The following is a 15,916-nucleotide window of genomic DNA, read 5'->3' as shown; positions in this document are numbered from 1 at the left end:
TTCCGACTAAAGATGATGTAGATAATAACTGTATTCCTTATTCTATTGGATTTATAAAAACTATGCTTAAGATTCACTATTTAATAATAAAAAAAAACAGTACAAAGTTGAGTCTTAAAGCTATCTACAATAAATATTCGTGTTAATAAATATTACGACACTGAAAATGTAAATGGAATGAAGTTTTTATTTACAAAGTATCTATACTTAATAATAAATTCTCCTTATTTCATTTGAAATACGAGATTTACACAACTCGTTAAATTGATATAATACTGATCGTTATTTATTATCTAAGCGTTTGGGTATTATGTTTAAATAATTAACATTTTTGGAATGTGAAAATGGTTTGCCATCGTATTTTATCGGAAATGTTCGTATTATCTTGCAGTCTCGACTAGCTTACTGAAGTTTACTGAACCTCGACTAGCTTACTGAAGTTTACTGAACCTAACTGAGAAAGGAAAATAAATAATATAATAAAAAGGTAATAGTTATTCGACAAAATACGATGGTTTTTTTTCTACCTATGTATCTGTATCTGTATGACCTTTTCTGACGGTAGTAGAAATGTTAATGGACAGTTGCCATTAAGATTATCTGATCATATAATAAATACTTGTTAATCAACTTATACGTACGTGGTTGACAATATGGTCACGTTCAGCTGGTTTACAAGCTCCTACACAGCTTCAGTTTATGACTATTCATGACTGTTCTTAGTTAGGAAGAAAAGTGGTTCAAATGAATGATTAGTGTTAAACATTAAAATCAAGTCTTAATTTGGATAATATACTCTGTAGGTAAGGTACAGTATGTTGTAGGTATAAAACATACTTATGTACAAAATAATAAAATGAAATAAACGTTTGTAAAATATTTGTTGCCATGTTTACATAATATTAATAGGTAGTTAAAGCTATTTTATGACATTTTTATTTGTAAATAACTAGAAGCGTAAAATCTAGTCTACCTAACAGATTAGTCCTACGCGGTTGTTTAGAGCAGACGCTATGAAATTCCTGTGCACTGCCAGATATGGCAACTACCAGCTTTTTTGTTAGGCAACCTTTAAAGTGATAAGCATGAGTTGGATGTGTCCTCGGATGCGACACCTCGCATTTAGTGAACACAAGCCTAGTCATAGTTTGTTTTTATCACTGACATCAAGTAAAAAAAATATGAACACAAAGTATGAACATGAAAGATTATATTGGACAAATTTAGGTACACAATTGAGTTAGGTAATGTATTTGACTCACTCAAGTCAGACCCTGATAGAGCTGTTACATCTGACGGTAGGCAGGTTAGTTCATATACTACCTATGCCATTGGAGTTTACTTATTTTTAGAACCATTTCTTTCTAACTATAAGTCAAAATCTACTGGTGATTTTTCAGTCCCATTGTCCATTCATCAACTTCGTGTTGGCCGAATCATGTTCTTAGTAGGTAGAGTCGTGAACCGGGATTGTTGAGCCACTTGCCAATATTCGTAATTTGGACGTGTAATGCTGTTCTAGTTTATTGGTTATTTGCTACTATCATATATAACTCAGCTAAATTAGGAATTGTGGCAAGTGGCTCAACAATCACGGTTAGCTATGGTACATCTAGTTTTTCCCTTTAAATTAAGTACGCTCACAGACATTAACCATTAGGCCACTATATAAAGATGTTAAATATTAAGATTCCCAATCCCAACAGCGTGTTTGAAAACACTGATATACCATCACTACATTGGCGTGGCTAACCTCTAAGAAGTCATGGCCGATGCGACGATGTGCCTACAGTTGACACCTAAATTTAGGGGTGGGCATGGACCACTCTTACCCCCTGTACTTCACTTATCTTATTTTGACAACGTTCTACGCACGCTCAACGATTAAAGACCTGGCTCTTACACTCTTGGCCTCACTTACAAACAGCCACCCATTTGTCGTCCCTACACCTCTGGCAGTCCACTCTACAGCACCAATGGAAGGTGCAGTTGCAAGGTTTAATGCTGGACTTCCTGATGAGCGCGTGTCCTCGGCCACAGCAGAGGAGGTCACAGGAGCCCGAGCGGGAGGTCCTGCCGATACGGCAGACGCGGCCTGAGGTGCCGGCCGACTCCGTTTTAGGATCAGCTTCGCAGAAGCTTGGAGATCTGAAGACAGGAAAATAACTCTGAGTGAAACGTAGATTATCTATATTCATGCTGCCACCGGATTGGAAAATCTACGAGGTATTTCTTATCAAAATAATTTTAACTCTATGTATTTCACTAATAGATTTCTTGCGGAAATTCGTCGAAGGACTAAAGTCGCCGACATAGCTGGAAAATGGAAAAATATGCAAGTTGCAGTGGCAATGGTTGGGCCATATCGCTCGATGAACAGATAATGGGGGAGAAAATTCATCGAGTGGCGACTACGAACCGGAAAACGAAGCGTTGGCAGGCCTCCCACCAGGTGGACTGACGAGATCGAGAGAGTTGCGGAAAACCGGTAGATGCAAGTGGCGAGTTGTCGTTCCTTGTGGCGTTCTAAGGGGGAGGCCTTTGTTCAGCAGTGGACGTCTTCCGGCTGATGATGATGATGATGAATAGAACGCTTATACGATTCGAAACTACTTTTTATCCTGGCAAAGCGCAAAATTCCCTTGGGACGTGAACGGAATTGCTGGCAATTAGTATAATAATAATATACAATAATACGTATAATGTGACTAAGGGTGTGTCCTCATTTGTATCATTTTAGTGTACGGTATCTCCATCGCGTACCACAGACGAGTAGCACGATCTTTAGCATTTAGATCTCATACAGTGTGTAGCTTACATATCTTGTTGCGTCCGAACTAAAGATCATGATACTCGTAGGTGTTGTGGTGAAATTTGGACCTACCCTTGGATGTTCTAGTTTTAGACTTACTTTTCAAAGAACAGCAGACTGGTCTTTGGTGCAGGGCGGGCGCGACTTCGCCTCCTACCCCTAGGCCGACCTCGGAGCACTGACAGCCCATTGTTTAACTCTTCTTGTGCTACTATTAGAGCCTGAAATAAAAGATAATAAAATAACTGTTAAAGTGTAATTATGCGTAATAAACGAACACTTGTGAGCTTGCTCAGGCAAGAGCATGCAGTGACGGGCCCAAGATTGTCTTTTAGGAGGAGCTCCATCAGGCTGAGGGTAGGTTTTAGCATATTTATCAAGTTTACCTACAAGAAAAAAGTAATTTGTTTTCTACGGCAAACTTCTTGAAAATGCTCTGAAAGGATCATAGAAGAAATTGCTACCTACCTTTCTGTATTGCCGTTTTATGGTGGAAGCCACGACCCTGAAGTCTGGTGTTGCTCGCCAGCAAGTCCGAAGTTGGCAGCTACCAGACAGCCCGTGGCATTTGCATCGCACTTCCATATGCGACGACAGGATCTGCAACAAAACTTCTGATCAATTATCAAGTGAGTAATGGACCCGTTTAATTTGTATATATCATAGAACTAATAATACAAGGAATAGAAATGTCACGCGAGCTAAAAACACAGCGTATACGTCCAAAAAGGAGTTTTTCCAGCTCAATCTGTAATGTAATTAATTGCTCAAAAAAGAGAGGTTACAAAGATGGTGGTGATGGTGGTTGTAAAAAGGATTTTAGGTTTTTGTTGAGTAACTTAATCTACTAAAACATATGAAAACACAAATAAACGTGTTCTTATTGGCAGCAGGATAGGCGAAATAGTAAGTACCGGAAATTATTGTACCTAGATATTGTGATGGAAGATAACATTTCTATTCCTGTTATTATTAGTTCTGTGGTATAAATATACAATAAGTATCTACCTCGGAACACAATGCATAGTTCAAGGGTAAATACGCAATCGTCGTGATTTATTTCAGAAACATTTTAATTATGAACGCTTATGAATTAATCACAAATATAGCCGATTTATCCTTCACCTGACCTTAGATCATCAGAAAGTGACCTTCGGTGCACTGCCCGACGGCAACATTGCAGCATTTTAGCGTGCTCCGCTCCGGGCTACATTCAATGTAAAAGCCTCCATGTCCCGAGCGCATGGAAATAAATCTGGATTGTGATACGTGACCGCGTCTTTGGCACAATAGCGCGATTACCAGCGCCACCCACCGCAGCTAGCTCATAACATTTACATAATTAAACGCCGCAGTGCAATCACGCTGACGTCTTAATTTCGCCAAAGCCGCCGGCCGAACAATTTTCCAAATTGAGTCGGGCAAAAATTCAAATAAATCGGCGTTTCGGCCCGCCTCTCCGGCTCGGCCGGCCTTAATAACCTGGTATTAAGAGCGTTCGCGATAGAATTCGCCACCCAAGACGTCTGTAATACGTCGTAATGAAGCTGGAATATTAAAAATGGCCCCGAACGAACCGCTTATTATGTTCTCACCTCGGCGGGCCGGTCGTGAAATACGGCCCACTAATGTGGGCCCTGCAGCGGCGCGGACAATCGCCCCACGACTTTCGATAGTTTAAAAGTGGCGCTATCTGTAACACTTTAGTGGAGTTCAATTGGGGGTTCTCGGTTTCAATTAACTGGGTGCGGTAACTCGAACTCGGAAACGGGATTGAGGAACGTACACAAATTGCGATCATCAGGTATTTTTAAACGTTGTTATCTTAAATAAAATACCTTGAGGAGTTATAAATCATGTCTCATTCCAAAATTGTTATATGGACGTGTAAATATTTGGTTTCTTTATAATGATGCCGTTGACAAAAGTTTAGAAGTTTGTAGATGTGATCTGTCACCACACATCTTTCTTTGTTTATTGCCGTAGGTCGGGAAAGTAAACCAGTTTAGATTGTTTGTTTACAGTATTTCGTCCTCTTGTCCTCTATGGCAGACTAAACAATGACGTCACGAGGGCAACCAGCATTATTAAGAAGCCAAAACTAGTAACAAATTGATGCTAAACGTATAATTATCTCGATGGAATCTAATTAAAACTGCTCTGAATTATTTTTATTATGACAGGCTAAAACGCTGTGACCTTTTAGACTGTGCGTAGTTTTGTCTGAGTTTTTGTGTTGTTTTTTTGTGTATATAAGTTTCAATGAACCCAATTTCGAGGAGAGGTACACACAGGGAGATTTTCTTACATAAATCGATTGAAGTAAATAACATCCTATTAGGACTGAGGAATATAAAGCAAAAACAGGGATTACCAGTAAGTTTAATCAACGGCAGTATTAATCACGTCTCAGGCATTCCACAGCAGCAAAATGCTTAATGATTATAAATCTTTTGGCACGCGATTATTCCCGCTCGAAAGCTCGCTCACATTGTACTATCGCTTGAGCCATTCGAAACGTAAAAGTGAATCACAGCGTAATCTGAAGGGCGATTAAGTTAGTGACTAACGATAATAGGTTTAAGATGACCGTGACTAATCTGACGAACAAATTAACCATTAGTTAAACCGCACACGGCGCGCAGCTGGATAAAGCTGTTGATGGCTACGGAATTTTATAGGTTTTAAAGCGAATGGGGAATGCCGATTGGTCGTTAAACTAGAGAGTATGTTGCGATTTTTTATACAGTTAGTTGCAATATGGTAATTGAACGGGATTGAACTCGGATAGCGTTTAGTCGGTTTATGACTCTTCTACTTTCTAAGTATTGGTGATTATGCTAGTGAGAAGCTCTAGGAGGTCCTAATCGAAAGTGGTTAAGTGGTTTTACTCATTTATTTTGATGCAAAAAAGTGAGCTTTTGAAAAGCATTAAGTAAAAAATATATATATTAAAATATTTTTTTTGTTTGAATAACAATATTTTTATCTCGCTTCTCCCCTACCAAAGTCTAAGAACTTCTTACACTTTGCCCCTACCATGCGTGTGGTATACCTAGCTATGTCTGTACGGCACTGTATTTATCCGAATTAATCCAAAATGAAACCAAAAAGAAAGGATTATTATAGGAGTTTATGTAAGTATATCCTTTTTTCAATTCTGTGTCAATTTTAACTTATCATCTTTTTTTTTATTCACAACTAGGCTGGTTTAATATTTTAATTAATTATTAATAGTAATTATTATTGTACATTACTTAATTATCCTATCACTTTTAGGTATTATGCTGGCATACCGTGGAAATTTTTAAGGGTGAGGACAAAAAAGTACGCTACTGAAAATACGCGACTGGCAACTCAAAAAAAATACGTTCGTTAGGCTTAATATTATTGTTTATTATCAAGCTACGCCGAGGATAATAAGTATTGGTTTAGAATAAGCGTGGTAAAATAGCTTCATTTCGTTTGCAACTATTAAGTATTTGTTATAGATCTAATAGCGCACAGAGTAGTGGGTAAAAAATGAACACGTTTAATTCTATTATGACCTCACTGAATAAAATAATTAGTTTATTGACATCGGCACAAAAACCGTCTATTATTCGTCTGCTGACGCAACGTGGCTCGAAAAAATTAATAGCAATTATATTTAAATCGATATCGAACAGTCATCGGGAAACAAAATATTAACTCATCGTATCGATTTTTTTGTAACGTAATTATCACCTTGGCTCTCTAATGTGGTACCTAATTTCTTGTGTGGGTCGAGATCTTTTATAGTCCCGCTGAGGGTCGTCTCGAGGTATGGGAGAATGTATGTCACACCGTAATGCCTATATGTAGTAAAACTGCTAGGTACCTACTCCTTACGACACCGCACTCAGAAAGAAAGCAAAACGTTTTATTCCAGACATTCAGGTGTCATAAAGAAAAGCACAGAAATAAAAAAATATAATGAAAATGGTCCCACCTGAGCATGATGTCGATTTTGTAGTCAAGCCGTTCCTCCGTTGGAACTATAGCAAATTAAGTGATTGATTTTAGTAATTTAATGACCGCTGCAAACTAACGCCTGCTCAATTGAATACTGTTATCTAAATACTTTCAAATAGTTGCTAAAAACAGGTAAGTAAAGGTTTGGCTAATAAATTATATTATAAACCCTTTTTTTTTGTTTCTGGAACTTTAGTCCATGGCGTTCCGACCACAGAAAGACAACAGAGTTAAAATAAACTTGCAAGATTTTAAACGGACATGTTACTTATATAAAACAAACATGCTAAGTTAACCTTTTCGACGCCAACGACTCATATTACGCACCGCAGGTTCCACGCCAACGACCTATATACGTCTAGGTATTACTTGAATGCAAAAGCAACCTTCGTTCTATTATGTTAAGGTTCAATTTTAGGCATTGCAATATAGAAGCCTGGCTTATGGGTGATGTTTTTTGTATTTGACGTAACGACGAAAAGGTTAAATAAATGCTTGTTTAATCTTCGTACCATGGCAAAAGTGTAGAGTTTTTGAATGGACAAGATAGTACCTAGTTGTATTTGTAATTCTAAACATTTGGATGATTTCTTATTTTACCTGATCAAAATTTGATGTAGATAATGAAAAGGCATTGACACCTTGTTATTATTTATTTAAGTGCCTACGTAATTGACCTCTTCAAATTTTTTGCTGTACCTAAATTAAATATCATCATCAAAAAAATACAAATAAATTTAAATAAGCTTTTGACGATGCGGTTAATTACATTACAAATAAAGTTGTTACTTATGTACCATTTTATTTGTTTCAGTGTATCCATCTCCGTTCACCTCGCTCCGAATTCCCGTTACGCTCCGGTGTGACTCGACCCACCTTTATTTTGACATTAATAAAAATATCATCGCGGGGGTTATTACAACCGAGCGTGTCTAACAGAGATCTCACTGGGCGGCTGTTAATTATGTGGCCACAAAACAAAATGGTAAATGCCGCTGGTACAAGCCTTGAGTGTGGGCTCGGACCACCGGCTTCGATTCTACATTCTACATGCCTTGGGCCAATTTTCTTACACCTTGGTGAAGGGTGAATTCTGACATAATATGCTTATTTTAATGTCAGTGTAGAGATTGAACGGTTGTGTGACGAAGGGTCGGACTTATAATTGAGTAGGATTCTGTTTAGTAGAATGCGCCCATTTTGAAACATGAAGTGTGTGTATATAATGTATTTGATTAATTAAACACCCTGTAATTGATTTTCAGGATTATTTTATTGTGGTTGGCAAATGTTTCCACACATTGGTCGAATTCCAAATTGGGCGGCGTCTAGGCGTGACTATATTTAAAGCCAAAAAATACTGGTGAAAACTTATCACAAGGCTTGATTGATTCAGACGTTACTTTGAGAACTATATATTGTTTTAGTGAAGAAGCAAGATAAATGAGTGAAGATTACAAAGGTGTTCAGTCAAATTAACCCAACCATCGGCTGAAATATTCACATCAACGTCACTAACATGTAGTATATCAATACTTACTATTCACAACAAAAACATCTTGTTTATCACGATAACTAGGGGTAATTTTCACCTTCGTAGAAGTAATTTTGATCCTCAGGACTTAAATAGTGAAACGTGAAAAAAATCATATGAAGCTCTAATGCCTTTAGGTACATCTCATATTTCATTGAAGATAGCATTTAAAATGTAAACATAAACAAAGGAAAAATAAAATGAGCACTACCTACGAGTACTAGTATTTCTATCTGATTAGGTAAGCGCGTCTTTTTAGCGTCCTACCTGTTTTAACCTACTTGTTTTGGCTGCGGGGCTAATCCAGAAATTCAAGGTAGCTCAGCGATCTCTGGAGAGAGCAATGCTAGGGGTTTCTTTGAAGGATAAAATCCGAAATCACATTATCCGACAAAGAACGAAAGTCACCGACGTTGCTCAAATAATTAGTTCGTTGAAGTGGCGTTGGGCTGGCCACGTCTGTCGCAGAACCGATGAACGATGGAGCAGACAAGTCCTCGAATGGAGATCACGGACGGGAAAACGTAGGGTAGGGCGTCCGGTCTGAGGCACGGTGGACGGACGACCTTGAGAGGGTCGCTGGCGGCGGATGGATGCGAGGGGCTGAAGACAGAGTGTTGTGGCGCGCCATGGAAGAGACATATGTCCATTAGTGGACTGCTGTAGGCTGATGATGATGATGATCTCTTTAGTGAATTTCCATCTCCGTGAACCTAGAGTAAAATATACTTTGAAAAAGTTTTATTAATTGAAATATTTTTAACTACCTATTGACCTTAAACTAATGAAGGCAGTAATTAATTAAGCAGAACTGTGAAGTTTTAATTGTAATAAAATATTAATCGGCACCACTCGAACTATTAGAATAAGCATTACGCAAAGTGACAAGAAATCATAATATTTTAGTGTTATTAATTTATAGATAGTAAAGTTCCCATTATCCCATAAAAACAACTTTGTATAATAATCATTAGCCCGGGCTTGAGATTTTTATTGCCACAGACTGTGGATCGTAAATGTCATAGCAAACTATATGTTAATAGCAAATTATACATTATACATATTAAAGAGTATTTGGCATATAATTTTATGTTTGCTACCGGACCGTTTTATTATCGACGATTGGTTGTGATGACTGTCTGGGATTGACAGCTTTTTAATTTGTCCAATTAGAGAATTGTGTTCATCATTAAATATTAAATTAAAGTTGATGATTTTGAAGAGCTTTATTGTTAAACTTTGGTATATTTTTATTGTATAAACAAATTTCAAAGTGACAGTTAGAACATATAATTTATGAAGGGAGTAGTGTTTGCTAGGGGCCATCCATAAGGTAAGTCACACCAATTTTGACTATTTTAGCCCCTCACGTATTTCCATGTCACAAACGGCCCCCCCCCCTCCCTAAAGAGGCTGGATGCCATAACCATTTAAGCATTTTTGAATAAGGACGTTAGACTGGTCAGATTTAATTAAGACGAAGCTGCTTGAAGTAGGTACTAACTATCGAACCAACTGAATCGTGACCTTTTTACAAAAAAAGTCATAGTGACACCGCAATCTTTGATAGAGTAATTTGTTCGTTTTCGTTCGTTCTTATTGTGAGAATGTACTACAGCTGCTCAAGAATCACATGGTTCGACCCTAGTACCTAATAATCACGAAATAACCATCTCTTATCGATGTGAGGAAAGATAGGATAAAGTCTGTTTGGCACAACACTTAATGACTTGAAACGTCAACAATAATGATCGAATTATACACGCACACCTAACAACTGACAGACTGGGGATCCATATCAATATGTCAGTCCCGACACCATACAATTAAACAACATAAAAGAAAAACAAATTAAATCATTTGTACCTAACCCTCATGTTCCTTGTATTATAAAAAGTGTACAAACGTAAATTATATCAATCATAAATCCCCCTAATATGTAAGCAGGGTCGGGCTTTAGTGTCAGATTTAGTTCCGGGGGCCAATATAATATTATAAGCAAACATAAGTTTACCGCTGCATACTAACTTAGCCGTCTTACTGTCAACGGAAGACGTATGCTACCAAAGAAGCTTCATTTCTTCACCGGTAAATGTAACTTGGCCTTCTCGTATTTAACTTCAGCCTGACATGTTTATTCTTAGTAGGAAGAGCCCTATTAAATTATTAGAAGTAATCCCGTATAGTGATTAGGTCCGGTATTTTGGCTAGCTGTCGGTTACCGGGTAGTGTCAGTGTATGTTACAGATTAGTACAACGACAAATCAGCTTTGGACATGTTTAGGTGGCAGGCGACATGCTGTACTGACGAATGTGCCATGTTATTTAAATTAGATTTGAATTTATACCGAACACATGGGTCCATTTACGAGTTTAATCTTATATTTTGCAAAAGAGTAACGTTACTGACTGACTAACTGACATCATATTATTATGTATATCGAATCGCCACTTGATACTTGAATTTCGGCAGCCACATTCTTTGAGCAGCATCAAGGTTCCTCATGTGATAAGGAACTATTAGCCCCTCTTTATTTTATAGGGGGGCAAAGCTGCGAGCACAAGCTGGTTCATCAGTGTATCAATACTATAAATTAACCTAGTTTACCGTAACTATCTAAAATAATCAGCGCTGGAAGGGGGCAAATATTTCTTACTTCAAAGAGATTTTGGTAATTGTAACTACTCTACGTATAAAACCGGGACGAGTCGCTAGTCCTACTAATCCCACTAAAATTACAAATGCGATAGTTTTTCAGTCTGTTTATTTGTTTGCTTCATCACGTCTAAGCCGCAGATCCGATTTAGATGAAACTAGGTAAGTATACGACATATTTAGTTTGAGTCCCGGGAAGGACATAGGATAGTTTTTACATTGAAGTAGCGATAACCGAATTCTACGCGAACGGAGTCGCGGGTAACGGCTAATAAAGTATGAAAGACCTCAATAATGTAAATGAAGGCATAATTTTGCAATATACGAGTAGCGACGGTTACGACAAATGCGATCAAGTCAGTTAGTTAAGAACCCATAAACCCGATGCGATTACGCTTATTTTATACAGCATAAAACTGGGTGTGATGACCAAAGACCCAATGTATACCTTGTCTTATAGCCATGTATGGCATAGCGGTTATGAGGACCACCCATACGGAGATTGCCGGTTGCCACGCCCCCGACCGCTCTCCAATTTGAACTAAATAAGTGTTGGACCCCATTTTTAACGCCTCAAATAACCAATTTGGACACCTAAACAATTTTTACCCCCACAGCAACTAATCCAAAATGACCTATAACTTCCTTTCGGCTGGTAATAAAAATTGCTTCTTAAAGCGAACCACATTAAATTAGACAGGTCGTCTTATATTGGTGTAAGCATGGGTTTAAATTGTGGTCGTTATGTCAAAATAGAGAAATAGTTTACGTGTCACGTTGTTTTATGATTAAGGATAACTACCCAGGTCGTTAATAATTGAGTCATTAATTTTTCTTCCCGGATTTCTTATGGATTCGTCTCCGGACTTCTGTGAGTGGATTTTATTTTTGTTGTAAGTCAATAAAAATATCTGTTTATGGAATAGGGTGAAAAACAAACAACTGGGTCATGATATTAAGTAAGCAAGCAGCTATAGACACTTGCAATACCTGAGGATTGATGCCAGCCTAGAAGGCTAAGAGATCAAATATTTCCTGTGGCAGTAATTTCACCGGCTACTCTCCACGCCGGAACATAACAGCCCAAGCACTGCTGCTTGACGGCAGGGTTAACGAGTATGATTACGGTTGCGATCCAGATGGGTCTTGCTCAGTGACGACGACGGCGAAGCCAAAAGGAAAGGTAATGATTTTAGCAGTCTAATATGTTTGTATTTACATATGTTCCACCGTAGCGTTTAGATTACTCATACGATTTTAGTAAATAAGGTGTTTACATTGACGTATTCTCTTCTAAATTGCTACACTCTTGACAGAATGGTCTTGGCCGTCAGCTACAGATAAGCTCTGACTATTTAGTCAGACTAGACTAGACTATTCGCGCCATAACCATGTGGAAATGATCGCGAGGGAATTCAATAGTATGTGTGAAGTTCCCGATCCGTATCGGGCCCATCTGGGAATTACGGCCCGCCTCTTAGTTTGAGGAATGCGCCCTACAATGGGGTACAGGCTGAGATGGTGATGTAGAGTGCAATTGAGTGTTTTGCTATGTAAAAATTGTAGATTTTTACCCGACTGCCCGAAGGAGGATTATTTAAATATTCACCCTCAGTTGTCGTGATCAAACCGGAGATATTCCACGGGGCTTCTAATGAAGTAAATTGGAGAGTCATCGAGCATCAGTGGTGTTTTTGAGCCCCCATTGTTCGCCTTTGAATAGACATCAAAGTGAAATGATAAATTCCTTCTTTACTTATGGGTTTTATTAAAATTCCTCGTGTTCGTGTTAATTAAATTGTCAATTTGGAGTTTATTGGGCGGGCGTTTTGTTTTCTTAGCGGACGAAGGATAAAAGTGATTCGGGAACGTGAATATTAATTCCATTTATATTCCTTAACTGATAATCTGAAATATATTTTACGCTAACTGCTACCTTCGGCTTTGCTCGCGTAAAACATTAGAGCTGATAATCGAATTGTAATTTCAGAATCATAATATTTTCCGACGAGTAGGTATTTCCGGAATTTACAAACTTGGTTCCATCTAGGTTGTACGAAGCACTCGTGCAAAGTTTTGTATCTCTTTTGTATCTTTGGAATTCCGGGTCTTAAAGTAGCCTAAAGTGTTAATCCAGAGGGGGTCTATATCGAATGGTAGAAAATTGTTAGTCATATTGTAATGTTTGACATACTTACTGAACTTTTTTTTTCTCTGAAACCTTTTATTTTTCAGAATTGTTATAAAACAAATAAATAATAATCTATAGAGTTCTACATGATAACCATTTAAAAATTTATGTAAAATGTACGGTTTCAGCAGGAAAAAAAATTATGACTAACATTACATTATGACTTCTAAAATTATGGCAGTCGAAAGTATCCCTTCCAAAGGTCCTACCAGACTAAAGCTGTCAAATTGTACCTGTTCAAATTTTTCTTTTAGAAAATAGACTACTTTCTAGCTCCACGCTTCCGCTCCGCAACTGTTCTCCAATCCGCATTGCTTTCTAGCTCCACTCCGCCAAACTGCGCTATCTAGCTGCGCGTTTATGGATAGACACAGCCCACAACCACAACGGCAGCCTAAATTGCCGAGCCAGTGAAGCTGAGCTAATTAATTTATTGAACCAGGCGTGACTTTGCGGAGGTCCATATCAATGAACTAAAAAAAAATCTTTGCTCACCCGCGACCTTATGATAGAGTTTATGCAAGATGTGCGTGTTCATGTAGTTCCTCCACCTCCACACTGTTAAAACACACACAAATCACACAAACCCATCTATCACCACCACCACACTACACTGATGCGTTCGAACTCAGCCAAAGCTCATCTTCAGAGCAACACAACCGTATACATCATGCTACCAGATGTTAGCTTGCATGAACACGCATGTCTTGCATAAGCTTAGCTATTATAAGGTCGCGGGTGAGCAAAGAAATTATTTTAGTTCATTAAGCTGAGATTTGCACTTGCCTACTGGATCTTTTCCTGTTAATACCTTCACCAATTTTTTTTTACTAACCGATCTCCCAGCATCATTGTTATGCACGTTGATCCTTGACTGCAAATCGTCTTCTTGCTCCCGCGCATCAAGGAATTTCTTGGAGAACTCGATCCCAAACGCGAGGTTGTGGGAGCACCCGCTCCACTCCCACTTGTTGGCTCTCCTGTCTCGGGGGTGGGACGCGTAGCCCAGGGGGTCGCAGCCGCACGAAAGTAGCCTGCCTTGTGCGCAAGCGCGGGCTATGGAGTGAGCCACCCCCGCGGCAGTTAGCGCGTAGAGGAAAGAGGATTCGCGGTAACCTGCGGGAAAAATGTTTTTGATCAGAAAAGTCATTTTGAATGCAAACTTTTTGGCTTGGTGTATACTGTTTGTTGACTGTTCATTCATTGTCATCCTGCCTACATACATTTTGTGTACTACCTACCTATACCAAAATTTGAAGCCCATTCGACCACTGGATGTGGGTAAATTCAACTTTCAAAAATTAACAGGAGAAAACTTTTATTGTTATAACTGTGTCGTTTGAGGCCTCCTAGTAGTAGTAGTTTATGTCCCTAAGTGTGACAAAGGTCTAAAAGTGTTGTCAAAAGGTTAAGGGCCATTTTCCACAAATAAGATATTTGTACGAAAGCACCCCACGTGTGGGGTAGGTACTTTGATATTGACTATAGTTTTACAAACATACAAGTTCAAGTTATTATAACCTTTTTATTTTGCGGCGGGGAAATGCGTTACGCACTATGCCTGCGCCGTGGGAACAACGCAGGGGGTGTATGGGACTCTCCTCTCCCTTTCGTTCCTTCCAATTCCAATTCAATTGCCAATTCCCAATTGGGAAGGAAGGAAGGCGGGAGGCCTACCCATGAAAAACCCACCGGTATTCCCTCACCAGCCAAGTATGCCTCACCAGCCAAGTATGATGTTATATATCCTATCCTAATCAAGAAAAAGTTGAAAACCCCCCGACTTTGTCACTTCAAAGTTCAATATCTCAAAAACGGCTGAACCGACTTTGATGAAACATACCTAAGAACCATAGTTAGAAAATCTGCTTTCAAATAAAAAAACCGCATCCAAATCGGTCCACCTGTTTAAGAGCTACGGTGCCACAGACAGACACACAGATAGACAGACAGGCAGACAGACACACATAGCGGTCAAACTCGTCGTCGTATCGTCGTCCGATATCGATATCGGATCGGATAATGTGAGTACGCTCTAACGCTGCGCTTTCTGTACAGGATGTAAAATTTGTAACACAGAAGTTGGTTTGTTTGAAACTAGATGGCGCTAGAAGCCACAAATTTATTGGAATGAAACCTAAGTAAACAAAGTGTTACACTTAGTAAACATTGTATGAATGGGTGTGTATAACATCGTAACAGAAAGGGTGTAATTTTAGCGACGCTACTATTATCTATTCTGTGGCTATAATCACATTTTATCTTACCACATATAGATTGGCGATGAATAGTAAAGAAACACTCACAAGTTAAACACTCAATTATACACGTACCTTCGCATGTAAAGAGGTAAAAACAATTTCATCGACAAATAATAACACAGGTACATGTCATTACAAAGGCGAATAGTCGGTCTTTTTTTTACTTCGTATGTCTTCGAATGCAACCCCCCGGAGTTTAGTGTACAAAAGTTATGCCACACTTTCTATCTATGTAAAAAATGTAGGCAACCAATTTAGGCAACCCGGTGGAAATAGAGTCGTTACGACGCCACGCGACGTAGTGACAAAAGTGGCAAGCAAGGCAAGTACAAACCAAAGCCTTATCCAGCTTTGACTACATCTTTCCGTTGCTCTGTCTCGTTCTTTATTTCCCATATTCGGTGTGGTCTCGCGGAAGTCGCCGACTTCGCAATGCCAGGCGCCAAGGTTCGGCCTGATGCGTCGAGGA

At 38.8% G+C, this 15,916-nt stretch overlaps 1 protein-coding gene across 1 annotated transcript in view; it reads right to left on the bottom strand.

The window, feature by feature from the left end:
• Positions 1-121: 121 nt before the first annotated feature.
• The window catches only part of Wnt10 (Wnt oncogene analog 10), a 38,286-nt gene continuing 22,491 nt past the window's right edge, over positions 122-15,916 (bottom strand). Inside the window, exons 3-6 of the mRNA XM_074085335.1 lie at positions 14,022-14,302; positions 3,281-3,412; positions 2,912-3,033; positions 122-2,148 (exon numbers count right to left, since the gene is read on the bottom strand). Coding sequence (XP_073941436.1) covers positions 1,914-2,148; positions 2,912-3,033; positions 3,281-3,412; positions 14,022-14,302 — 770 coding nt within the window. The 3' untranslated portion in view covers positions 122-1,913. The remainder of the gene's footprint in view (positions 2,149-2,911; positions 3,034-3,280; positions 3,413-14,021; positions 14,303-15,916) is intronic.

The sequence above is a fragment of the Choristoneura fumiferana genome, chromosome 3, assembly GCF_025370935.1.
Source record: "Choristoneura fumiferana chromosome 3, NRCan_CFum_1, whole genome shotgun sequence".
NCBI classification, from domain to species: domain Eukaryota; kingdom Metazoa; phylum Arthropoda; class Insecta; order Lepidoptera; family Tortricidae; genus Choristoneura; species Choristoneura fumiferana.
Note: the sequence above shows the minus strand (reverse complement) of the source record. Positions and strands in the feature narration are given on the sequence as shown.